The following is a 26,981-nucleotide window of genomic DNA, read 5'->3' as shown; positions in this document are numbered from 1 at the left end:
CGGGGAACACGTGTGTGTCAAGGCCAAGAGCAGATGGCGGTGTCCTGCTTGCCTGGGCGCGGGCCACGCTGACGCCCAGCAGGACAGGGCTGTCTACCCTTCCCCTCGGGGAAGGTGAGCCGCGGCAGGCAGCTCTCCGCGGTGCAGATGGAAGTCCCCGCCCAGGACACCGGCGTCCCCTGCAACCATCCTCACGGGCCGAGGCCTGAGGAGCAGGTGCTTCAGGCCTGGCAGTGAGGGTGTCTGTGAGCAGCCGCAGGGCAAGCCTCGCCACACACCCCCTTGCCGGCTCTGGGTGGCGGACGCACAACAGAAGGACGGGTGCCCAAAGACGCTTGTTTTCAAACACTTACCACTGTCCCCAACGTCGGCGAACCCCGGCTGCATTCTAATAGTTCCCAAAGAGGCGTATTTTTACATACGCTGACAGTCAAGATCAAGTACAAACCTGAGGGCAAAGACTGATTTTTTTATTGGATTTGGCTTTGACGAGTACTGACAAACCCTGCAGACACGAATACAAAATGATTGTAAACAAACAGGCCTTGCCAGCAGTCAGGAAAATTCAGAGAGAACACACACACACTAGTCAAAAGACAGAATCAATTCCATATTCCTTCCAACACTAGCAACTGCCTCCTGATTTTCTTTATGCTTTTCTTTGTGCTTTCAGTTCAGCAAAAGTTAGAAAGGATAATACATTTGCAAAGTGTGATACCAAATTGTACAAAACTGATCAGTCCTATGGGGTAAGAGGGAAGATGATCATTTTACAAAAGACTGTAAGATCACCAGCATTAATTTAAATTATTTCCTTTTCTGGACTTCCAAGTCCCCCTGGCAACTTTAGCTAGGAAAATAACATGCATCCAATAGAAAACTGGTATTCTAAAGACATTTCCTTATGTGATACATTCTTGGAGTGTATGGAATGAGAATTTTAAAAAATTGTATTTTTTCTTTCTTTGTTGCCAAAATTTAGGCATTAGAAATAAGCCACAGTAAACCTACTAAGCTTACCCACAAAATGGAGTAAGTCAGGACAGATTCAGAGAAAGACAGATGGAATCCAAGACACACTGTCACTCCTGGGCTCCAGTCCCCAGGCAGGACATCCCCAGGACACCACACTGGGCCCTCAGGAGCGACAGATGACATATCAGAGCGAGGAAGAAAGCCCCCGCCCTCAATTGCAGGACAAACGAGCCATTTTTGCCGTTGGATGTCTTGCTAAGACATCTTAACATCGTTGGATTATACGGCCCATTTGGCTATATGACCCATCTTGAACGCTGAAATAAAAATTGTTAGAAAAATAATTTGACCAAGGATAACGAAACATTTTTTTTAAAAACAAAAAGTTAAAAATATCTGAGTATTCAAATCTAACCTTTTCACACTATCAGTTTTGGTTTCGATGGATTATATCAAAGGCAGCACACTAAAAACCATGCAACCACCACAAGGTTACAATGACTATTTAACAGCATGATGTTAATGATTTCTTTTCTCGTGGCCTGATTATGATAAAGCTTTATTAGAGAGCGGGCAAAGAACAAAGTTCACACGTCCTCCTTCTCACCAGGGCCCCCGCAGGCCAGCCCACCTGACCTGCAAGTTGTCAGCTGTGGTCTCTGCAGAGGACCCCACCCTGATCACATGATTGAGGAAACCAAAGTCACATCAGCCCTGAAACCCCAGTGAGGCCCTGTCACCCCAAGTCGCAGCTGGGAACACCAAGGCAACGCTGGGGTCCTCTGCTGGGGAGTAGTGAAGGGGGCTGGCTTGGGTTGTGGTGAGAAACTGGGGCTCCTGCACAGGGGGAGGGAGAAGGCCCGAGGTCCCCTGAGCCAAGAGCTGAAACTATGTTCCCCGCAAATTCTGTACCACCTCCTTAGGGCTGTAAACTCCAGACAGAGCTGGGAGGGGCCCCAGGGGCTTCTCTAAGGTTTCTGGGTCTGTGTCCCACCTGCCACTCAGGCTCGAGGGACAGACACAGCTTCCCAAGACAGATCAAACGCCTAGCCAGCACTGCTCTAAGCTGCATTTGTTTTTCCAACTGAAGTCTGAGCGCCTTCCACCCCTGATTGCTGTAATTAAAATTAGAGCTTTATAAAGATCTGTAAGTGCAAGCTTCAACATTTGAAAAAAGGTAGCTACGAACAAATAAATAAGCACAGACAATTCTTAAAGGCTGCTTCTTTTGCCTTCCAGCAGGAACCCAGGTTTCAGACACGGCGGCCACACCTCTGAAGATGTGAGTTGGGACTGAAGATGGGGAAGCTGCTCTTGGGGCCGCCAGCCAGGGAGGGTGTCGGCTCACACAGCACGAGGACCCGGGCGCCCAGGGAGGACACTCTAGGCTGGCCCAGAGGTAGGAAACCAGGGAGGAGACCAGGCCAAGGTAGAGGGAAGGAAGTGCCTGACCCCCTGAGGGCAGAGGCTCTTCTCTCCAACCCCGGTGCCCCCAACTCGCAGGGTCACCCCCGCTGAGCACGCACTGAGAGTGCGTAGAAAAAGCGCGGTATTGCTGATGTGGTTACAAGTCACCTCTACCCCAAACTGCCAAACACCCCCAGAACACGGGAACAAAGCCCTACATGCTTTGAAAAAGAAAAAAGACAGACTGTTAGACCCAAGACCACCAGAAAACCAGCCTCGCTTGGCAGTTCCACACGTGCAGGGCGGGGCTGGCGAGGAACGGAGCCCCGGGATGCCACCGCGCGCGGCATCAGTGCAGGGGCACCGGGCAGCGTGCTCTCAGCCCACGGGCCTCGCCGCCACGGCGGGGGGCCCTGAGGTCGCCCACAGCTGGGAACACCCGGGGAGTGGAGAGCTCGAGCACAGACGTCTGCAGCAGAAGCTCAACCCAGACGCCCGCGGCCCCGTGGCTCACCCAGAACCTCGTACACACAACTCACAGGAATCTATAAAACAATAAAAAGGCCCCACCTTTTAAACGTTATAATTTATAGAATACTCTGTACAAAAGCAGTCTCTGAAAGGACTGACTACCCTAGAAGAAGTCTATAGCCGTCGGCCTCCTCTTTGGCACGCTGGTCAGCGGCTTCTTGGTCCCCAGGGGCGTGCTGGCCGGCGAGCTGCTGGGGGTCTTCAGCACTCCGTGGAGGGGTCTCTGCTCAGGGTGAAGGCCACCCGGGAGGGGCCCGTGGACTGACCAAGATGCTCTTGTCCGTCTTCTTGAATTCTGGCCCCGGATGAAAGCAAGGCCACAGGTTAAACAGGGTCCGCACGCCTCCTCTCTCCTGCCGGCAGCGCAGGCTCCCGCAGCCCCGAGCTCACTCCCGGGCAGGGCGGTGCCCTTGCCAGGCCCGCAGAGAGGGCCCGAGAGCCCGGGAGGAAATGGAGTCACCAGGGAGGCTCCCTCCCTCGGACTTTAATCCTCCACGGAAAACGCCCTGAGGCCGCCTGCATGGACGTGGGGGAGCGCCAGGTGGGCCAGGTCGCGGGGGGTGGTTACGGAACATGGGCACTCGGTGAACCCCCACTTTGGGTCTGGGATGAACCCCAGGTTTAGACAGTTGAAGGAGGAGCCTTTCCTTCTTGGATTTGTTCCCCCCATTTTCTCCAGCGCTGAAGATGAGAGCGTCTCAGGTCCTCTCCAGACAGCCCCTCCCTTCTGCACGCGTGCGTGTGTGTGCACACACACACACACACACACACACACGCACGTGCGCGCACACACAGTTTACTTGCGGTTCTTAAAAACAGGACCTAAACTCATTATGTACTTGTAAAAACCTTAGCTTCCTCCTTTGAAAGACAAAGCAAAGCAAGTGAATCACACCCGTACTGAAAGCGGTAAGACAAGCGTGCCCCTCTTCCCCTCTCCCCCCGGGCAGGCAGCCTGCAGACCCTCGCGGAGGCAGGACAGACCGCCAGACCGCGGGCTGACAGGGCTTCTGCATCAGGGCAGGCGGGCCTGGAAGCCGAGGCCCTCCCGCCGCCCCGTGAGCAGCCCAGCCGGGGGCTGCCCGCTGACACAGCAACGGGCCCAGGCCCTCCCCGCCCCGCAGAGCGGACGCCGACTCACCCGCCGTCGTGTTCCTGCTCAGCCCGAACGTCACCTTTTTGGAGCTGGACGGCGTCCCGTGTGGCTGCGGAAGAAAACGACACCGAGAGGAGTAAAGGATAGCGGCCGAGCCGCCCCGAGAGCCCATGGGGCCGCCTCGCAGGCCCAACACTGGCGGGCCAGCCCCGCTCTGCAGTAACTGCCTGTCACTGGGGCCCCAGGGAGGAGAGCAGAGCAAAATTACGGTGCTTGAAACCTCCCGGGAACGAGAGAAAGCTCACCATCAACTCCATCCACCTCGTCCCAGAGCCCCGCCGTGACCGCGTAAGGGGAGCGATGGGCCCGCTCCCGTCATGGCACCTGACTTCTGGGGGCAATGGACGGGCACTTCCCAACTTCTTGTGCAGGCGGACTCCAAGCGGATTGGATCTTCTAACAATTCATCAAAATTAAATAACTGCTTCCTATCTGCCAAATTCCTAGAAGCGTCCCCCTTCTGCGTTATGAAGCACTTAATCAAATCCTTCTCAGAATCCTAAATTTGTGTGAATCCCATAATCCTACTTTATACCATTTTTGCTTTAATATCAACATTTTAAGAGAGGGACTTGGCTTGTGTGAGCCTTGAGTCATTGAACTAATATCCCTAAAATACCTTAAAATAAACACAGGCAGGGGCTTCCCTGGTGGCGCAGTGGTTGAAAATCTGCCTGCTAATGCAGGGGACACGGGTTCGAGCCCTGGTCTGAGAAGATCCCACATGCCGCGGAGCAACTAGGCCCGTGAGCCACAACTACTGAGCCTGCGCGTCTGGAGCCCGTGCTCCGCAACAAGAGAGGCCGCGATAATGAGAGGCCCGCGCACCGCGATGAAGAGTGGCCCCCGCTTGCCGCAACTGGAGAAAGCCCTCACACAGAAACGAAGACCCAACACAGCCAAAAATAAATAAATTAATTAATTAAAAAAAAAAAGAAGAACCTCTGCTTTAAAAAAAAAAACAAAAAAAAAAAACAAAAAAAACCCACAGGCAGCGGTCACCCTGCTGGTTCGAGTGGATGCTATTTAAATGTGAACTTGCTGGGGTGTCCCCAGCAGGGCCAGCTCGGCCCGCCCGCCACAACGGCTCCGCCAGGACCTCTGTCTCCTGGGGGTGGGCCGGACGCACGCTCAGAGGCCCGGCCTGGGCATTGGCACGGCTGGCCCTGCCTTCCTGAGCCCTGAAACAGGGACCGCCCTCTCCCACCGCCACGACTCGCTCTGACCGCTCCCCTCGTGTCCCAGGCGGACCTGCAGACCCAGACTCCCCAGAGCTGCCTAGTCCCGCGACTTCCCGGACATGGAACCCCAGGCCCGCCGACGCGGAACGGTGTCACTGACCGCACCTCAAGCTCCCCGCTGAGCCCTGGGGCTGTCCGGGGCCGGAATGGCTGCCTGAACAAGGCCGGCACGCCGCGGGAAGCAGCAGAGGCCGGAAGCGGGGCCCCTGTCCGTGCCTCGGGTGGCCGTGGTGGGCCGGGGGGCAGAGGGACAGCGGGGCGGTGGGGCGGGTACCTGCAGCCTGGGGCCTGGCAAGGTGGCGGCCCCGCTGCCCTTGGCCTTCCTGAAGAACAGGGGCTTCGGGGAGGAGGCGGCGTCAAACTTCACGAAGTCCTTCTGGGTCCTCAGCTGCTTCTTCAAAGGGCTGAGCGCCCCACCGCTCCCCTGCGTGCAGAGGGCGAGATGCGGGTCACGCCACCCGTGAATGCGGGAAGCGAGCAGACACAACGTGGGACCCGCTTACCAGCTCACCCCAAGCCCCCTGTTTCCTGTTCCAGGTGTGCAAACACCTCGCTTCCTGAGCAGACGCCACACACACACACGAATGCCCGCCTCCCCACGCTGGCACCATGCCGACGGCTAGAGGTCTACCTTCTCAGCTACGAGAACCCATTTTTACCCATCTTCAACTTATGCCACGTTCTGAAGATTTCTGCCTTTCAGACACCATCTACTAAGCGGTAATTCACTCTCTCATTTCTGATCAGACATCGCTGCCCACGGAAAGCTTGGCACGGGAGGGAGAGTGTGAGGCTACCAGGTTCTGTGGGTCCGTGACAGGCAGACACAGAATGTCCCCTGGATGTTTCACACTGACAACCCCACGGCAGCCCCGCTCTATTCCTGGGGTCTCAGAGGTCTGGGAAGCCCAAGGCAGCCCACTGGTGGTTTTGGCAAGTCCGTGGTGTTCCTGGCCAGGACCCACGGTGTCGCAGACATGGACAAGACACGCCGCCCCTTGGGGAGGAAAACCTCCCTCGACCCTGTGACTTATTTAGCAGCCACTCCAATCCTCTCCGAGGGCTACTGGGGGCCAGAGAAACGAGACTCAGAGAAGGAAATTCCTCTGATATTCTTAGTGAAGAAAGAGCATCAGTGACTAGTGGGTGAAGGGCAGAGGCTGCAGAGCCCAGAGAAGGTGACACAGGTGACCTGGCAGTCAGGGAAGGCCTGAGGTGAGAACAGACATCCTGAATCCGAGCTGAGTGCCCTGCTGCCCTGGCTCAGACCGACTACAGACCCACTTCGGGATCCTGCACTCTTGAGGCCTGAAAGCAGCGTTTAACCCTGTCCACACAAGCTCCGTAGACAAGGGCCTTGACGTCATAACTGCTGCAAAGCAGGAGATGCAGATACACGCGCCGGGCAGGGGTCAGCTAGCTTGTTCTGGAAAGGGCCAGGGAGTAAACGATTCTGGCTCTGCAGGCCGTGAGGTCTCCGTCACACTCCTCAGCTCTGCCGCGAGACGCAGAAGCAGCCAGGTCGGCACGGGCGCCGCTGGCGGGCTGTGTGCTAGGGAGACGTCTGCCAACCACTGGCACAGACGCACTGCACGTCCAGAGAGGAGGGTGCGAGACGCAGACCTAGAGCCCAGGTCCCCGTCTATAGGTGGCTCTAGAGATCCAAGTGGACAAGAAGTTTTTCATTCAAAACATCAGTGAGATAGAGAATTGGGGCTTCTGCCTTTGCCAAAGGAGCCCAGGGCTGGCCATGAGTTGAAGAAGAAAAATGAGATCAGCGTGTGATGGAGACACACACCTGCCTGCTTATCTGCTAGGACTGGCCACTGGGACAGTTCCCCAGCCTGAGGCTGGCCCCGCCCTGGCCTCTGCGTAGCCGGAGGGGTGGGGGCTGGGGGGGAAGCAGAGGAAGCCACCAAGGTGGGTCACTGCTTGCTCCTTGGTAGAGGCTGTCCGGAGCCATGACCGCTCCCTGGGCCAGGGGCTGGCTGTCCCCTGCCCTGCCCATCCATGCGGCTGAGGAGGTAGGGCGCTGACACTCCTGCCGGGGAGCTCCAGCCCCCCCGCCCTGGGCGCAGCCGCCTTACCAGAGCCTGGACGAGCTTGACCCCTCTGTGCTCTGCCAACTTTGACATCTCTTTCATTTTCTTCCTTTTTTCAAAATGGCAGCTTTCTGAGCAGATGGGTCATAGAGGTCAAGGCCGCCGGGCTCCCCCCTCCTCTTCTTCAGTTTCCCCGCCCTGGGCGGGAGGGCAGGGCAGTCCCCTCTGTCTGCTGGGCTTGCTGGAGGGCCCTCCCTCCGGGGCAGGGGCCAGGCCGGCGTGGGCGGGCCGCTGCCGTTGACCAGGAGGGCCCCGAGCTCCCGCCTCCTCTTCAGGACTGGGGCGCCGCCAGCCGGGGCCGGGGCCGCTCCCTCCGGGCCCTCCACCTGGACCCTCAGGCTCCTCTTCCTCAGTCGTTTCCTCCGGCTGTGCAGGGAGGTGGGCTCCAAGCCGCTCTGCTCCTGGGGGCCGGGTGTGGCCACCGTCCCCAGCTCAGCCGCACCCGCTTCCCGGGCTCTCCCGGGACCGGCCTCCGGCTCCCGGCTGCCGTTCTGCTCCGGACACGTGGCCTCACCACCGGGCCCGAAGTGTTCGGGCCGGAGGTGGTTCTTCTTCTTCTTTTTCCTTTTTCTCTTTGGAATACTGCCAGCGCCCTCCTCCTCTTCGGCAGGAGAGAACTTCGTTCCTAGAGACACAAAACGGTCAGTGAGCGCCCCGGCGCCCAGGCCGCCCTTGCGGGGGATCCCAGGGCACGTCCCCACGGTCTCCCAGCAGGTCCTCCTCCGTGCCCTCGAACCCCACGAGCTTTCTCCCCTGGCCCCATCTCTTCCCTGCGCCAGCTGTGACCGGAAGCCTTCCTGAGGCCAGCTTCGATATAAATGGATCTGAAATAGTGTTCAGACTTCTACTAATTTTCAGGCCCAGATCCAGTAATAAAACAAATGCTCCGAAGGGCAGTGTCCACCCAGCATCTCCACGTCCCCACATCTCCACGTCCCCACCCACTTCCTCCACTAGGAGTCAGTAAATGCCTTTACTCTAGGGAGGCTCAACGTGGTTCCACAGGGAACAGCAAAACACTCGGACAGACCTTCTGTCTCAGCCAGCCCCTCAGAGCGACGGCTTCCGCTCTGCGATGACCCGGGTGGATGGCAAAGGCAGTCCCCGCGCCGCCCCCCTTTCACCCCCGCCCTCGCAGGCTGCGGGCTTGGCGGCTCACCTCTCCCTCTTTCCATGTCCGTTTTCTCCAAAAGTTTGTTCCCTTTCTTCTTATGCCTCCCTTGACTGAGGGTTTGGTCATCTTCATCAGCCGAAGTGTCCTCAGCAAAACTGAGGTGAGAGATACTGCCTGCTGGACACCAAAGCCCCTTCTGGTCAGCTTTCTGAGACCGGCACCGCTCTGTCCCCAGGGCCTCCGCGCCACGCCCCTCCCCACATCATGCGGGGAGAGTTTTAACCCTGATTTCTGCCATAAGGCCCTCACTACTCCTCCGACCCCAACCCGAAAGCTGGGACACAGGAAGTACAGACTTAAAAACGCTTTGTGGGGACTTCCCTGGTGGCGCAGTGGTTAAGAATCCGCCTGCCAATGAAGGGGACACGGGTTCGAGCCCAGCTCCGGGAAGATCCCACATGCTGCAGAGCAACTAAGCCCGTGAGCCACAACTACTGAGCCTGCGCTCTAGAGCCCGCGAGCCACAACTACTGAGCCCACGTGCCACAACTACTGAAGCCCGCGTGCCTAGAGCCCGTGCTCCGCAACAAGAGAAGCCACCGCAATGAGAAGCCCGCGCTCGCCGCAACTAGAGAAAGCCCGCATGCAGCAACGAAGACCCAACACAGCCAAAAATAAATAAATAAATAAATTTATATATTAAAAAAAAAAGTTTTGTGGATCTCTCAGAAGAAGCAAGGGACTGCAGACCTGGGGTGACACCCTCCACACCTCAGCCAGGTCTGCAGGGCCCTCCAATTCTAAGCCCCCCCGCGTGCACGAGGGATGGGGGCAGCAGACCATCCACTTGGCTCAAATGTAACCAAGCTCACAGGCAGCAGCTTCCCCTGGGGGACGACTGATCACACAGCAAATGAAAGGGACTCTGAGAGATCAGCTTGTCTTCTTCATGAAGAATCCACCCTGCCCCAGGGGCTCGAGCCCTCGCCCTGGCGCCCACAGGGAGAGCCCGCGTCTGGCTCCGCGCTGGTCTCTGGACGGGAGTGGGCGGCGGGCTGGAAAGACCCGACGCCGGGTTCCTGCGAGGGCCCTCTGCTCAGCTGAGCAGGCTACTTTCTCATGCTTTCAATTCATGTCTCTCAACCCTGTTTTTCAATATTTGGCACAAGCGCCCTCTGTGGGGTCCACGCTTATTGAGAACATCACCAATTATAATCTTCTCACTTTCCTCACCTTCAGAGAGATCTTGGAATCTGAAACAGAAAACAAGAAAGGTTCCTAGAGAAACCCTGTCTTTCTGTCTTCTATAAACATATGCACTAACCTTTTAAAATATAAGTGATACTTGTCTTTTCTTAAAGTAAAATCTTTATTGAGATATAATTCACATACCAAACAATTCACCCATTTAAAGCGTACAACTGAATGTTTTATTATCAATATATTTTTACTGAAGTATAGTTGATTTACAACGTTATTAATTTCTGCTATACAGCAAAGTGATTCAATTATACACATATATACATTCTTTTTTTACATTCTTTACCGTTAGGTTTATAATATGATACTGAATATAGTTCCCTGTGCTATACAGTAGGGCCTTGTTGTTTTCCATCTTATATATAGAAGCTTAAAGGGTAAGCGACATTTGGAGTTTGTTAACTCAGCTTCCTTCTCTTCCAGAAGGGGAGGTGGAAGAGGAAGGTGGTGTGAGGCAAGGGCGAGAAACAAAGGACAAAACTCCCCTCAAGTGTCATCATATCATCAACGACACAAGGATCTAAAGATTTGTCTTGGCACATCCAAGTGAAAGGGAGAAATTAAAATCTTCTTCTTGTTTCTTAAGGCTGAAAAAGCTTACATCTCTACTTACATTCCATTCTCTGCTTTGTTACCAAGTGGAGACAGCCTAGCCGTGTTTTGCTCTACACGACAGCTGCGTTAGAACAAAAGGAGGTGTGGGGCGTGTGCCGTGAGGAGGCGTGTGCCCTGAGGGGGCGTGTCCTGTGAGGATGCGTGTGCTCTGAGGGGGCGTGTGCCGTGAGGGGGCGTGTGCCTGTGGGGGGCGCGTGGGCTGCACGGCAGCGCCGGGGAGCAGACAGGCCCGCGTCCAGCTGCGCCTGGCGGCTGCGAGCCCGGGCCATCGGTCGCCTCCCGTGCCCCAACTAACTCATCTGTTAAATGGGGCCGTGACAGAAGCTGGCCTGGGGCGCTCTCCTGAACATGAAACGATTTACGTGCAGTGCTCAGAACAGGGTCGGCTCACAGAGTGTGTGATCAAGGCCAGCCGTTACCTGTCATCAGTCACAAGCCCCGGGGCTGCACGGTGAACTACCTGAATGGTTGTAATGGTGTCACCACCACACTTCTGGCAGACAAACTGGGAGCTGGGGGGTGGGAAGGGGGAAATAGCTGAACCGCTACCCCAACCACACTACAATTTCTTGATTAGTAGCCTTTACACATTCTCCACAGGCTTCCTTCTACATCGTCACAAAACAGCTAAGAGGTGGGTTTAGCCGCCTCCGCAGAATGAACCTGAGGGGCAGGGGGCGGCTGTGTTCACAGACTCTTTCAGCGTATGGGCACTGCAAGGCTATGAGTGATAACATTAAAGGGCCCAGAAGAAAGCTAAGCACGGGGACAGCTCATCTCACGCCAAGAAACCAAAGCGCTGGACTTGAACACGAACGAAGATCAGGTGAAACCTTCTTCCCCGATCACTTACTTTTTGATGAGCTTGGAGAGACGTTTCCTGTTGAAGGGAGGGATGTTTTTCCTGTTGGTTATTTCCAGGAGTCGGTCAGCAACTGCCTTGTAGTCAAACTACGTGAGAAGAAAAACTGAACGTCAGCCCGAAGCACAACGCTGCCTGGCTTGGAAGTCACATCAACTAGAGACAGGAAACCCAGAGCTCAGGATTCTGGAAGCATCCCCCAACAGGATGGTGCGCACAGCATGCCTAAGGCCTGCCAGCCAGAAGCCTAAGCACTGCCTTTGAAAACTTCCTTCTATTTTTTCTCAGAAGAAGCGACTCTATTTGTTCTATTTCTTCTTCCTGGAAATTTAGTTGGGTATGCTGTTCTGTAAATTTAATCTAGATGTTCAATTTGTACTTGGTAACGTAGTAAACCTCCTTTATTTGAAAAGTACCATTGGGCTCGCTTTGTTGTATGGAACAGAACAGATCCTCGTAATTCAGGCCAGAACGAAGACTGACATCTTTCAAATTGCCATCGTACTTAAATCTCTTTGTCTCCAATAAGCTCATTACAAGAAAGGCGACACCAGTGACTGAGGGATTAAAAAAAAAACCTTATGCATAAGGCATGTGGTTTAATCAGCTCTGACCCCAATTCCCCAGCAGCCAGGCGGCTCCACAGCAAACCTATATTCTACAAAAAGCAACACCTGCTACCAACCTGGAGAAGCAGCCCGGCGTCCTCCACGCTTCCGCCGCCGTCCCGTCCGCCTTCCTCACCGACTTCCTCTTTTCTGGAGTGATATCTGCCCAGTGCTATCAAGGAACACATCCACAGACACAACTCAAATACATGGCCATGGCTACCCCCAAAGGAGCCACCTACCATCCAATTAGGTGCCTCTTAGTGAAAAACAACATTTCTTTTTCTTTTCTTTAAAAAGAAAAAGTTATTTATTTATTTGGCTGCGCCAGGTCTTAGTTGAGGCACTTGGGATCTAGTTCCCCGACCAGGGATGGAACCTGGGCCCCCTGCATTGGGAGCTCGGAGTCTTATCCACTGGACCACCAGGGAAGTCCCAAAAAGGACATTTCTTTACAGACAAAACCCTGCAAGTACATTTATAATCTCCCCAAGATGTTTTGGTTTTTTAGTCCTGGGACATAAAAAAAAAAAAAAAAAAAACCTGGGAGAAATCACACATTTTGCCTTTTAATTACATCATAGACAAAACCCCACTGTGGAGTGCAGTGGAGGTGGACGGGAAACCTGTGGGCCGGGGCTCAGGCCAGGGGGAGGAGGGCAGACAGGGTCTGTCCCTAGTCTCAGGAAGCTGAGGCTGTGGTGAGCTCTCTACAGTAGGACACTGACTCTCAGGGGGCCGCCTCAGGAAACACAACAGGCTGATGTTTACGTGACTCTGGCATTTAAGAAATAATCCAAAGAGCATTAAAGCCCATGGAGAAGCAGAGAGAAATTACTACTGAAATCACACAAGCTCTCAAAGGTGTCCCGTCTCTGGAATCCTATCAGCTCCTGAGTGGTGTGGCCTCAGGGCAGAGCCCGGAGAAGACTGGGCGAAGACTGGGCGGGTCCCACAAGCGTCTGATGAAGAACCTTGGGGGGAATCTTGGGAAGCGCTCAGGGAAGAGGGGGAACGGCTCTAGTTCAGACACAGATGTGGCGGAAGGAGCGGGCCACAGCCAAGTCAAAATGTGCTCAAGGCCATTCAGTGAGTTGTCTCTCGTGCTGAACTTACAATTAGAATATTTTATCTTTTCTTTTTTAAAGATCTGTCTTTTCCTGACTAAAGAATATATGATCATTGAAGAAAACTTAGAAAAAACAGACAAAAGTACAAAGAAAATAGAAATCACCCACAATTTTGCCACGCAGGGCTAGCCCTTACCACCTTGGTGTATATCCTTCCAGATACATACATACGTGTTTATATGCATATGTTTAAATATACAAATCAGGCACCTTCTACACAGTTTTTTGGTCCTGCTATAAAAAAATTTAAAAATTATATTTTCTCTATTAGTTTTTGAAAACTTTCCTTTTCAATGGCTCTAGAACATTCAAAAGCAGGGGTACAACCTGAACTAGCCCTTTACCTGACACCGTGGCACCAAGATGCTGAAAACCACCGTGAGTTCTGATGAGGCTGCATTTTAAATGCCCCGCGCAATTCCCACGGATACAAACGGCGCTGAGAACAGGGCCCATCCACAGTGCTTATTTATACACCCGAAGAAAAAGAACCCTGGAGGAACTCGGAGACAGAAAGGAGGGCTGCACGAACAAGCATGCGTTCCCAATGCAACAGTAAATCAGGTCTCCCGTCAGGGACCCTCTTACAGACACGAGGCCACATTAGGATTTTTAAACACATCAAAAAAGCCGAAGGAATTCCCTGGCAGTCAAGTGGTTAAGACTGGTTAAGACTCGGTGGTTTCACTGTCGAGGGCCTGGGTTCAATCCTGTTCGGGGAACGAAGATCCACAAGCCTTGCACCGCAGCCAAAAAAAAAAAAAGCCGAAACAACAAAAACACACAAAACCCAAAGCAACAGCAACGAAAATGACAAAACCCTCGAAGAAAGCCCTGCGACCCTGGGAACTGCAGAACTATGCATGAGCCCCAGTGTAACCAGGGGCCCTGGACCCCACGAGTGTCTAAACACAGCCCTACTTCCTTTCTCAGGTGGCGGCCAAGACAGAGGAACCTCTGATGAATTCCAGGGTGTAGTCAGTGAGCTGGCAACAAATGTATTAAAAAGTGTTCCTTTGAGTGAACTTTACCTAAGAAAGGCTCTTCAGGTAAATTCTGTTACCTGTTTTCTTTCTCCTGATTGCTTTTCTCCACGTCATCTCCTTTCCAGACGTCTCTTCCTCAGAGAGGTCACTGTCACTCACTTTGGTTTTCTGTTCCTCGACCGTCTCTTCAGGTGCAAAAGGAGACTGATCTACAATGACTTCAAAAACACCCCTAGCTATAGTCTGTACCAGAGTCTGGCTGAGGGCGGAAGCACAGCAGAGAGAGTGTGGTTAACAGTCGGCCTGGACTTGGTTCCCTAAAGGAGCACAGAGGGCCGGGAGGCGGAGGAAGTCACCGCACACCCCGTCCAGCCCCCTGGGGACCCGCTGGGACCAGCGGCTGGCACCCGCGTTTCTAACCACACCCCCGCGCCAACCAGCTGCAGCCGCCAGGGGCCAGCTCGGCGCCGTGTGCCGAGGCGGAGGGCCCAGGGGTGGGAGGAAGCCCGGGCGATGGGAGGGCGAGGTCCCCGGAGCCGCTGGGGGGCCCAGCCATGACTCAGAGCTTCCTTCCAACGCCGTGCAGCTGTTCTTAGCTTTGGAGGGCCTGTGCGCCATGCTGCACCTACAATTTTACCACCACCTCCCATAATGAAGCACCAACCGAAGCAGTAAAAACACACGTGGACTACTTACTCCTTAGTCTTGGCGGCCACCTTGCAGAATGGGTCAATAAACTTGAGGTTCTGATTGGCCAGCAGCTGTAATTTAGAAAGAGGAAAAACAATGAGGGGGAGAAAAAGAGCCTTTCTCCTTTCTGATGTGTCCTTGAGAAAGGAACCATTCGCGTTTCTCACACAGACTGAATCAGACCCACACGTATCTCACAACACCCGAAACACACTCCGCTGAAGGTCATGGCCGCCATCCAGCCACCTGGGCATCTCGGCGCAGTGACCAGAGAAGACTGCCCCTCCCAGCGTTCCCAACACATACTCCCTCCTCCACGGAGAAGTCCTACTCAGACACTCCCAGACACTAAGGTGAAGGAGTTAAAAAACAAATGTTCACCGCAGAACACTCGTGAAAGAAGAGAGTAAACCACTGCTCCTAATCCCAAATTCAGATAATCACCGGCGTGCTAAAAATTGTGTATTTCCTTTCTAGCCCTCTGTCTGTTCACAGATGAATATATACTGAAAAAGCCACGCCATTTGCCCAGCTTTGTCTGTGGCCTTTTTCCCTACTGCTTTTTATTTTTATTTTTTGGCTGCACCTCATGGCTTGCGGGATCTTAGCTCCCCGACCAGGGATGGAACCCGTGCTCCCTGCAGTTGGAAACGCCAAGTCCTAACCACTGGACCGCCAGGGAAGTCTCCCTACTGATTTTTAAAAAATAATTAATTAATTAATTTATTTTTGGCCGCGTTGGGTCTTTGTTGCTGCGCGCGGGCTTTCTCTAGTTGCGGTAAGCGGGGGCTACTCTTCGCTGCGGTGCACAGGCTTCTCATTGCGGTGGCTTCTCTCGTTGCGGAGCACGGGCTCTAGGCGCGCGGGCTTCAGTAGTTGTGGCTCGCGGGCTCTAGGGCACAGGCTCAGCAGTCGTGGTGCACGAGCTTAGTTGCTCCGCGGCATGTGGGATCTTCCCGGAGCAGGGCTCGGTCCGTGTCCCCTGAGTTGGCAGGCGGATCCTTAACCACTGTGCCACCAGGGAAGTCCCCCCTCAATGCTTTTTAAAAACTCAACATCACGAGCATTTCCTCATGTTACAGAATCCTTCGTTGGACTGCATAAGCTGTTTTCAATTCTGTTTTATAAGACTGCCATGTACACCCTTACTGCATAAATCTTTATCCACACGACCCATCACCTGCTTAGGACACATTCCTAGATGGGGGAAGAACTACGTCAAAAGAAAGGCTGACCCATCCGTGCTGCTACTGTGGCTGGTAACCCTGAGCGCCAGCAAAAAGCATTTTCACCCCCAGCTCACAGAACATTCAGAGCAGGGCCAAGGCCCTGCCTGTTCGGGGGAGCTGTGGCCACATTACACTGCTGCAGGGTGTCTGCCCACTTCTTACCTCTTTCCCTCCCACCTTGGACAGTTCATCCAGATAAATATCAATGAAGTGGAATTTCACTCCATTCGGAGACTGACTCTCAGGATGTAGGATCTCCTTCATCAAGACGTCTAGGAAAAGCTTGATTCGGCTAAAGGAAACAACACACACGGTTCTGTTAACCCCAGCTGCCAACATCCTCTCTTCCCCCAGAGAAACTGGCAACACTCTCATGCCCCCCTGCTTAACCAGCAGTGCGAGGCGGAAAAAGTTTGACAACCGCTGAAAGGAGTATAAAATGCTAACTGTCACGTGTGCTCAGCTCTGCTGGATTTGAAGTTCTCCACGCGTAAGGATGTCTTGCTCTTGGTACGCAGAGTGGAAGGCGTGGATCAGGCGATTCAAACTTGTTAATTGAAACACCTGAAACCACACTAGTGCCTTAAAAGTTTTAAGGCCCCCAAACGCTAACCCAAATAGTTTACCAACCTTTCTTCCCAGCCGTTTCGCTTCAGAACTTCAAAGGACTGCCTCAGGACCAGACGGATCAGCTATAGAGACAGACAACTTTTGTTACAAAGAAAGGGAAAGCGAGAAATACCCATCAGCTGAGCGGAGTGACCGGTATAGCCTGCATCCCCCAAGTGAAAAAGCTTCCGCAGTAATCACATTTAGCTTCTAGAACAAAAACTGCTCACTAAGGATCCCCAAACTCATCCCCAACAGCTGAAAGAGACAAAACAGACGGATCTGAGCACATCTTCCAACGCTCTCCGCTGGTCACCTCACCGTGCGCCGCACCAACCAACCCTGGCACGGTCCGCCAGCCGCCGCCCGCCCCCGAGAAAAGGGGCTGTGGCCGGGCCCTCACCATGTGGTACTTGTCCAGGCGCAGCCCGTCGATGTCTGGCCACTCCCGGTTCACGGTTTGCCAGAAGGTCTGGAGGAACAGGTGCTCTGCAGTGAACAAGAGGCTCTGAACGCTTGGTTTACAGGGTACCATGTTACCACAGAGCAAGAAAGTAACGAAGGGAAACAGACTAGGATTGTTTATTCACTCTTCTCAAGAATTCTTGGGCAGCTAGAAAATCTGGTCAGTAACTAACTATGCTCAATAACTTCTTTTACATTTAAGTAAAAGCATATTTTAATAACAGGAAGGCTGGTAATATCTTAATGTTCAACTCGAATGCTGTCTGGAGAGTGTTTCATTATCCACTGCAAAGCCACGTTTCTGTTAAAAATCAAAAGATTTCCTGAGCCACAGCTACTGGCCCTTTTTCAAAGCCCATCTCTACCTAACAGTCAATCCAAAGCCATTAATTCTGATGAACACTTGGAGGATCCATGTAGAAACTCAGCTTTTTTTTTTTTTTTTTCATGTTCAGTGTCAGCTGGGTGAGCTCTAACAAAACATTCTAGTCTTCTCTTCTGAGCCATGAAATTAGCACTTTTTCACCCCAAAATAATTTGGTTTTTTTGATTTACTTCTTTTTGCACAATTCTCTCTTGATATATGAAAAGCTACAGTATACTCCATGTGTAGAATTTTGGTCCTTACGAAGTCAGCTGAGACCCTGCTAAAATCCAGAGAACCACTGAGGGTTAATAAGGCCAGTGGATGGCTGTGTTCTGAGGAGGGCTGAGCAAAAGAAGCGAATTCTGCTTTCTCTTCCTCTGTAACTTATCAAAGCCTGAATGTCTCAGAAATAACTAATTCCTCCCTTTGTTTATTCTTTTTGGTCAAGAGGGGTTACTTCACAGCTTGTTACCAGTGATGACCTTGAACGGCTCTAGCCTTAAGGAGGATAAGCCATGCCCTACATCCAGAGGTTACTGCAAACACCAGCACAGTCACACACAGCCTCTAAGAGTGCTAAGGTAACTCGGGATTTGGAAACTCTGGAGGACTGCTATTTCTTAAAATATTTTTTTGAAATTTTTGAGATGCCAAATGTGGTGTCCCACAGGACACCTCCTTCGTCACCCTCTCAGCGTGTTTAACACAGCTTCCCCATGGGATGGTTTGTCTCCTGACATTTACACACTAGCAGCCCAGGTTCACGTGAAGCTAGCCCATTGGAAAATGGAAACTTTGAAGGAAGGAGAAGAAACAATATTGACTAGATTTCTTAGGCAAGTTACCAAATCTGATGAACAAGGAAGTTTTGAAAGTCATGAAAATATCAGGACTTACGAGCCTCTGAGTTGTTAACAACATGGATGAGTTGGGAAATAGTGTTCGCTAGCTCCTCCTGCAAAGGTGGGGTTGGGGAAAAACATCGGGGTTATTGCGTGGTACCACTGAGACGACAGCATCACGGCCTGAGGGGAGGGGCGTCTCTAGCTCTTGTTCTCAATGTCACTTCCACTAAGAAGAGTGTATCTGGATATCTGGATTTCACCAAATGTGAAATTCCCAATTTCGACGGACCACTGTGCCAACTCAACATGCCTTTGAGAACTGTCTAAGCCGCACGCTTACGCAAGTCATCTCTAGCTATGCGCTCAAATGACCTACAGAAGAAACACACTAGCTGTCAACAAGTCCTGGCTGTCAAAATACAACTTGAATTGAGATTCCATCCAAACCCCCAAATAATGGAAACACAGGTGCCAACGAGGGGGAGTTGCCGGCAGGCAGACGCCGGGACTGTCGCTCCACAAGGCTCCGTGTGGAACCCAGAAGTCCTCTCGTTGGCCTGCTCAGAGACAGGCCGCAGAGGCAGGGCGGTGGGAAAGGTTAAGGGCATCCAATGCCACGTGCAGAGCCCGTCCTGCCGAGCCACACAAGCTCGCTGGGGAGAATTTGGTGTCTCGGTCTATGAAGAAACCTGCCTTGGGGAGGGTCAACAAAATAACTGTTTACGAGTTACAGAAAGAAAGAACAATCCTTGTCGATATTACCTGGACTCAAGTCTTTCTTACGCATTTTGAATGAACTCCCAGACTTGCAAGTGATGTTCCTTTTCATCTGTTTTCTTCCTCCACTAAAGCTGTTGGTTGTTACTTTGAATGTAACTTAAAAATATTTTGCTCCGCTATCCTACTCAAAACATGTTCAGTGGAATAAAAGCAATAAATCAAAGTGAGTCATTACACGGCTTAGGGGAAGTGGCAAAGCCGCATGGTAAAACCCAGCCGAGTAAAACCTACCCACGACGTGTCAGGGGGCTGCAAACAGCGTTTCCTAAGGCTGACCCTCTACTGTTGCAAAGGCAGGTCTGCTTTTACACGTCAGAACAAAGCTCTTAAAGAGCCTAAACCGTTTTCTCTGATAGTTTCGGTGGCGGGGCTCGGTGTGCTCGGCAGACAGGGGTCCAGGTGAGCACGCGCACCAGTGATCAGTCTCCACTGCCTTTGCGGGTGACGCCATCAGATCCGGGGCCGCTGCTCACTCTACAAAGACCCTGCCCCCAGCACGGGGGCTGCCCAGTCCCGGGCACCCACTCAGCTGTGGCAGAGGTGGGCCTGGAGCCGGGGTAGCTCACAAGGTCTTAGACTAGTGCCATGCTGTTTCTGACCACAAATAATAAAAGATATAACAGAAACTTTAAAATAAGTAATGTAAATAAAACCTACTGTGGAACCTATGAAACTGTGACAGAGAAACAATCTAATTTATGTGTCTTCTTTGCTTTTTGAAGAGATAATTAACCTCACTGCTTGCATCCCCTTCTACACGGACAAGAGGTCAGAAAGTGAACCCTTGAAGCAATGGTTTTCAGTTTGTTTCCGTACATTAGGGATGGATACAGCATAAAATGGGCAGGTCTCTTATCCACCTGTGCCAAAAATCCAGTCATATGACAAAGGGAACTGTAGATTACCTGTAGAAGGGGTTCATCCTGCACCCACATGCAATAGAAGAGCCCTTTCCATATTTTTAGAAGTTCTTCTTGGCTGAAACCTCCTAGAGGGTAAAACAGCATAAAAATCTTATTTTAGAGTCCAAACATTTCCTGTCTAAGTTTAGAACTGCCACATAAGCCGTGAAAATAATACTGCATACGTTTTCATTCTTTCACTTGCAAATGTCTTTTTAAATGTGAAGCATACATTTTCTTGCTGTTACAAAACAAACACACATAAATTAGGCAGTTTTATCAGCTATGGGGCAGGGCGGTAGTGGTGGCGTGTTCTTATTATCTGAGGAAAGAAGCAAATGTCATCACAACAAGACATTAACTAATTCAGTGGTCATTTACGAGTTCCCCCAAGTGGCCCTCTGCCTAAAACTAGCACCTCACCCTGCACACCAACATTTTCACTGGTCTTGCAAAGCAAAACCGCAAATCCTACAAAAGATGAAGGATTTGCTTAGGTCCCGTACAACTAGCCCAGGGAAACTGGCAAAGCTTTGGGATATTTTTGCAAAGATGACCTTTTTAAGGATCGGACGTTCGGCTGTACCTTGATCCCCCTCTCTCCTGGTTAGTTTTCATTTACTGGGGAAGCGTGGTCTTGTTTTAAGTGGCATCACCCTGGTCAGCCTTGTTCTCGCTCATTATTCAAGCCCCCCACCTCTGCCTGAACCGCCTATGGCCAAGCCACAAGTTGCACACAGACTTCTGTCTCCTGGGTGGACCCCAGGTGTCACGGAACAATTGCTGAGTAACAATAAGAACCCACAAAATCAGGTAAGTGTAGTGTACACCCTTGCAGGTTCCAAGCCTATGGAGAACAAACAGAATCCTCAAGCCTTGATGACTGTTACAAATGGTCTTTATTAATATTTCACTAGAAATATTACTAGGTACTACGAAGAACCTTTTGGAGGAGCAAAGGATAAACTAGGTGAGTGTAAACAAGTATGTATTTGGAATCAATGTGATTTCAATACTCCAAAGCATAATTAAGTTAAAAGTGATAAAGAGATCCCTTTTGATAGAATGAGGTTTATTTATTTTATTCAGAGTAATGCTTTAGAGCTTTATAGGTGTTGATTTCCAGGTTACTAAAGACCTTTCTCATACCAACAATTTCATTATAGTGCATTTTGATTCTTTGTGATAGGCTCTCACTTCACCAGAAACTACAGTAACGTTGGTTTATTAAAGTGCCTTTCCTTTAGGGGTCGGGCGAATGATGTGCCAACCGGTTTCCTCCCCATCTTGTAATAAATAAGCCACGCCCGACTACACAGCTATAGCGTAAGTGATAAGTGCCACCAGAGCAGAGCCAACTGCAGTCACGACCGTAGTAACTTTGTCGTAGTCACCTGTGTTTATAACCAATCATGTTAAGACTAATGAATCAGTGGATCTGGGTAAGGATCATCAATGGCTGCTAAAACATTAGGTGAAAAAATATTGAGGAGCGTATGAATGATGAATGGATGAATGATGAATGGATGAGTCAGACCAACAACACCCAAGCCCATTAGATGTCCCGTGTGATGCAACAGGAAGAACACAGCATCACTTGTTAAGTATTCTCTCAAAAACGAAAAAGCTCATCTACACCACTTCAAGTCTTAACTATTAATACCAGTTTGCAGGAAATATAGGGGTCAGAGGAACATGTCAAATGAAACCATGGGATGCAGCCAGCAAAACCACAGATGTCGGAAACTCTGTAGGACAAATGACCCAGTTCCTCCAATGAATAAACTGCACGGGAAAAAAAGGAGGATAAGCCTGCTGGAATTTAAGATATTTGTAGACCTATCGACCAAACGCAATGGGTGGTCTTGTCTGGATTCTGATTTGTCATAAAGAATCTACGGAATGATGGGGAAAACTCAACAGACTGGATACTTCATATTAAGGAAAACTGTTCAGAAGGTGTGATAACGGTGCTGTGGTTAGGTTAGAAGGGCCCCTATCTTAGAGATACACGCTGAGGTATCAGGAGATGAAATGAGACGCTGGGGATTTGCTTCGCAGGAATCTCGTGGGAAGGAGGAAGTGGGCCAATTAGACGACCCGGCCAGGTAACTAATAGATACTGAAGCTGAGCACTGATATTTGAAATTACGTACTGGAATATTCCTTAGTTAAAAGAAGACAAAAAAGAACTGCATGAGATTGTCAGAATGTTATCACGGGCTGTTTTCCTTCTTCTTTTTACTGTTTAGAAAACTCATCATAATGAAACTGGAAAAGCATGACCACTGATGAAACAGGATTTAAATGACACCAGTTCCTGCATGAGGCTTGGGACTGGGCATCCCTGTTTTTGCCAAGCAGCTACACGGTCTCCCCCTCCAGGGCTGCCCCCCTTCAAGGCGGGGCTGGGCAGGGCTCACCTACGTGGCGGGAAGCAGCCAGCTGGGCTTATGCCAAAGCAGCAGGAATCCCCGTTCCCACAGGGCTGGCGTGAGAAAGGACCGGTCACGCCACTGCTGGACAAGATCCTCCTGCTCAGGCCTCAGGAAAGACTCGTGATCTCTCCCGGGAGACCTGAAGAGAAGACACGGTTTGGACCCCGCCACACGGCTGGGAGCCTGTCTGAGAATGGAAGCATCAGGGGGCAGCAGAGTTGTCTGCAGAGAAGCTGGGCTCTGGTGCCATCAGTGGAGCTCCTGCATAAAGCTGTGCTTTGGGTTTTTTCCCCTGAAAACTAGTGTGGCTTGGATATTCTGTCAAGTTCCAACTGAAAAAGAGTCCTAACCAATGAAAAAGAATCCTAACCAATAAGAACATTTATGGCAAAGAAGTCATATACTCTATCAGAGTACGCAATTGAAAGTGGCTTATTCACTGCTTCCCAAACCAAGTCCCCCCCCCCCCCCGAGGGACCACTGCTCTCTGCCTGGTGGCATCTTTCCTGTGTATGTTTACACAACACTCACGTGTGATAGAGCACGTGTGTGCTCCAGCTCAGAAGCCTTCTCACTAAACAGAGCACAGTGTGTGTTCACCTCCAGATGGCTCCGCTAGGGGCAGCAACACGTCAGACCACCTCGAAGTGATCCTGGGAGGCGCTCAAGCATCTCTGGATGACCCACACCTGCACCAGGCAAAGGTGTGCTAGGGTGCACTACAGAGGCCTTTGTGAGGGAAAACAGCACATTTCGACAAAGAAACAGGTGAGAGCAGATCCTGGACAGCGGGCAGGAAAGGGGCTTTCCTTGAAAGCCCCTTTTTACGTGAAAGCGTATTCTGACTTTCATCCTACGTGGAGCAACCAAGTACAGCGGAAGTGAAGCATGGTCAGGCCCTGGTCAGCTCCTTCCTGGCTGTCACTCCTAGAAAGGCCTTGAGCCTCCTGTTCCTCACCTGTGACACGTGTCAGGTTCATGCTTAGGGTCAAAACTAAGTGTACAAATGAGAAGCATGTTGTAAGAGCAAAGCACTACGTGGTGGGCGGGTATCACTGTGATCGTCCCATGTTCTCTACCCATAGCCTAGTAGAGCTCTTCTCCCTTAAAAAACATCTGTTTCCAACATATATATATATATATATCCCTCATTTCCACCCAGGAATTTAACTGGTAAAAACAAGGTACCAATCTTTGAAGCATGTAAAGCAAAACAGAGAAATGCTCATCATCTAATTTCCTTCAAGACACTGAAGATGAAGTACGACATATCTGAAGCAGTTTTGTCCCACAATTACTTTTTGGATTTGTCTTTTTTTCTTGAGGGTTGACTTTCTTAAACTTAATACAACTAAGTTTCTAACAACAATATAGGTTTAGTTGCTCCAGAATGAATGAGGTGAGCACGAAAGTGAGACGTGGATACAGCAAGTCCAACAGCTGCTCTCATCACGAATCAGCCCAGGAGGCAGCTTAGCCGGTAACACGTGACCCCACGCCTGTGTGGAAACAGCCACAGCTCCCCGTTTCTCTAACTACTGAGTTGAGAGACCCCAACCCTGCCAGTATGAAGAAACACTTGTTTCCCCCATAACTGCCATTGGCTCTAAGACACCATCAACTATAAGATGTACTGCTATCTTATGTGCTGCCAAGAGAAAGCAGGAACGCAAACGAAACTGTCACAAGGTTGATTTTAAAATTTATCCCAATTTTGGATGTTAAATGCTTAAAGCTGCAGAATGGATAAAAGAGGCAGAGACGCTTGTCTGTTCTGTTCACTGCTGCACTCCCAGTGCCAAGAGTAGTGCACGAAATAATAGTAGCACAGAGGAGGCGCTCCACACGTTTGCTGAATATATGAACGAATAAACAGGGACGAAATGAGCCCTTGTGAATAAAACCATGGTTATTCTACAACTGTGAGTGATCAATAGGAACACTTAAAGTAGCAGAGCAACACTGAGTTGCTTTAAGTTCTACAAAGATTTTCAATTTGTTTTTGAAATCACGAAGCTCTCTGTGTTGCTAACAGACAGCAAGAGTAAAATTTCAGACTGCCTTTACTATGCCGAAGACGACACAGAAAACTTGAGTCTGTCAATGAGATTCACTGTCAGGCCAAGTTATTTCCAAACTTGTGTTTCTATTCTGACGAGCACAGCTGTGGCAGATAGTTTTATTTTGTCCCATCATCACTGTCTAGACATTCACTTTGCAGTTACTTTTTGGAAGGCCCGCTACATTCCCTGCAGTGTGGGCGTGGTGGTGAAAAGGAGTACAGGACAAGTAACTCAGGTGGGATGGGCGCTAACCAGACCAGACCCCGGGCACTGGTACACACCCCCGGCCTCCTCCCTCAGCATCACCTTGGCATTTCGGACCCTGAGCCTGTTCACCAAAGGGGTTTGAGCACCAGGCTCTGTCTGGCTGCCTCAGCCCGAATGTACTGCATCTGGTCCCTCTTCTGTTCCTGTACACAGGAAGGCCCTCGTATGTCTGGGTGTGCGCCCACTTCCGGCTAGGAAAACAGACGGAAGCTTACAGTGTTTTGGGGGGAGAATGGCACATCTACTGATAATACGAAACAGTGTAGCTAAGTGCCACAACAGAGACATACTGGATATCTCCAAATCCTAGAGGAGCAGGATGAGGTGATAGGTAAGGAATTTAGGGGCAAGCGATGGTGAACTGAATGCTGGGAGTGGATCAAGGTTGGGAACCTTTTCTGAGTGAACAGGAAAAGTGAAGGTAGAGGTGATAAATGGTGCACTGTACCCAGGAATCGGTGTGGAGCAGTCACATAGGGGCTGAGGTGGGGAGAAAGAGAGGACACATCATGGTCCGCAGACCTGGAATTCCAGGTGGTGATGTGATCCAGCTGTTTTAGGAAGATGAGCCCAGGCTGGTTTGTGGAGCATGGGTTCAAGGGGGGCCCAAATGGAGTTGTTAGATCAGCCAGGAAGTAAGCAAGTGCATAAGTCTAGATGAGATGGAGGGGCCTTCAGTCAGGGCAGAGTAATTCAGGAGAGGAGACAGGGAAGACCAAAGGACAGTGGATGCAGGGTGCAGGGAGAGGATGAGGAAGAGTAGTCCAGGCCAATGCACGTGTCCAGCTAGAGTCTGAGTGGAGGATGGGAACTGGCATCCAAAATAAAAGAGCACGAGAGACTTCCCCGGCAGTCCAGTGGTTAAGACTCCGCCTTCCAATGCGGGGGCTGTGGGTTTGATCCCTGGTCAGGGAACTAAGATTCCGCATGCCGCGCAGTGCGGCCAAAAATTAAAAAGACCACGGGCAGCAGAGAAGCACCAGAAGAGGAGGTTCTGGAGGAAAGAAAATGAGTCATTTTTGGGCATTCTGAGTTTGAGGACATGCAGCTGGAGAAGTCAGGTGAGTAGGGCCTAACTGAGCTGAAAACAGCAAAGGTCTGGGATAGAAGGTTAAGGTTAGGAACCTCTAGCATACGTATATGGGATAAGAATAAATTAAATCTGTCAGGGAGACCCCTAACAGAATCGAAGTCAGAAAGCTTGGCTTCATTCCTCTTTCTAGCAGACTTCCCATGAAACTATATTTTCTTTTTCCTGGGTAGTCTTTTGTGATTTCTCGTCAAAATAAAACAAACTAAGGATGTCAGTATAGGGATAAACAATATCAATTCTTTCAAATAGACTCCAAGTATTAATACTAGCAATAAACAAATCAGACTTTATCTTAGTGCAATAAAAACCTCCACTGCGTACAGTAGTTCATGCCTTCAAGGGTTTACAGATCAGGTAACAAAATCCGGCAATGGCACCCCACTGCAGTTAAAATCCAAACCACAAAGCCCCGTGTGACCTGGCCACTGCCTACGTTTTCAACTTCATCTGTTAACACCCTCACCCTCTCTTACTGACCTTCCAGCTCTTCCCTCTCGCCTCCTCTCAGACCTGTTGAACGTCACCCCGAGAGGCCTCCGTGGAACAGCCTGTATAGAGGAACTCTCTCTTTCCTTGGTTTTCGTTTTCTTTACCTCACCTATACGAGCTCTGTTTCAGTTATCTATTCCTCCCTGGATTTCCCGGGACAAGTTCCTCGAGGGTCGGGTTTCTATCTTCTCTCCTGTAACCCCAGCACCTAAAGGTGTTAGTCAAGTGAGGACGTAACTCAATGAAGAGCGCACCAGAAGCAAGCAGGAGAGTCCACTGATCCAACCGGACAGAAAGGGTCTATTCTCAGCTTCCCCACTCGCTGTGACTTTCGGCAGACCACCTAACCCTGTCGGCCGCAGTCCCTCAACCGTAGAACCGGACGAGACCCAGCAGGAAGCGGACACAGAAGCACATGCAGGAGTGCGAATCAGTGCCGCACGCTCCCCCAGCTCCGCCGGCGGCTCCCCCGGCCCGGACCCCCTCCCCGCACGCCCCGGCCCACCCGGGGCTCCCCAGCCCCGGCCGCCATGTGCACGGCGGACCGCCGGGAGCCCACCTGTCTCCCTCTGCGTCTTCACGCTGATATACTGGCGCAGCTTCTTCACCGCCCGGTCCCGGATGCCCTTCTCGTGGGACGCCAGCCGCTGAGCGAACTGGATCTCGGCCGGCTGCATGGCGGGGGCCATCGCGCCCGCTGGAGCATCCCCGGCAGCAGCCCACCGCCGCCGAGCGCCAGCCGCCGTGCTGCCCGGGC

The 26,981-nt window shown here is 51.3% G+C and overlaps 1 protein-coding gene across 1 annotated transcript; it reads right to left on the bottom strand.

The window, feature by feature from the left end:
* Positions 1 to 456: 456 nt before the first annotated feature.
* On the bottom strand, positions 457 to 26,981 carry RRP1B (ribosomal RNA processing 1B). The gene is given in 19 exon segments (XM_036849927.1): positions 457 to 3,147; positions 3,150 to 3,170; positions 3,173 to 3,208; positions 4,055 to 4,118; positions 5,585 to 5,734; positions 7,398 to 7,468; positions 7,471 to 8,037; positions 8,572 to 8,703; positions 9,760 to 9,779; positions 11,255 to 11,352; positions 11,949 to 12,043; positions 14,065 to 14,246; positions 14,684 to 14,748; positions 16,069 to 16,198; positions 16,537 to 16,598; positions 16,919 to 17,004; positions 18,245 to 18,302; positions 19,878 to 19,960; positions 26,784 to 26,981. Coding segments are annotated over 19 exon segments (2,181 nt in total). The 5' UTR covers positions 26,914 to 26,981; the 3' UTR covers positions 457 to 3,016.

The sequence above is a fragment of the Balaenoptera musculus genome, chromosome 4, assembly GCF_009873245.2.
Source record: "Balaenoptera musculus isolate JJ_BM4_2016_0621 chromosome 4, mBalMus1.pri.v3, whole genome shotgun sequence".
NCBI lineage: Eukaryota > Metazoa > Chordata > Mammalia > Artiodactyla > Balaenopteridae > Balaenoptera > Balaenoptera musculus.
The sequence above is the reverse complement of the archived record's forward strand: the minus strand, read 5'-3'. Positions and strand labels throughout refer to the sequence as shown.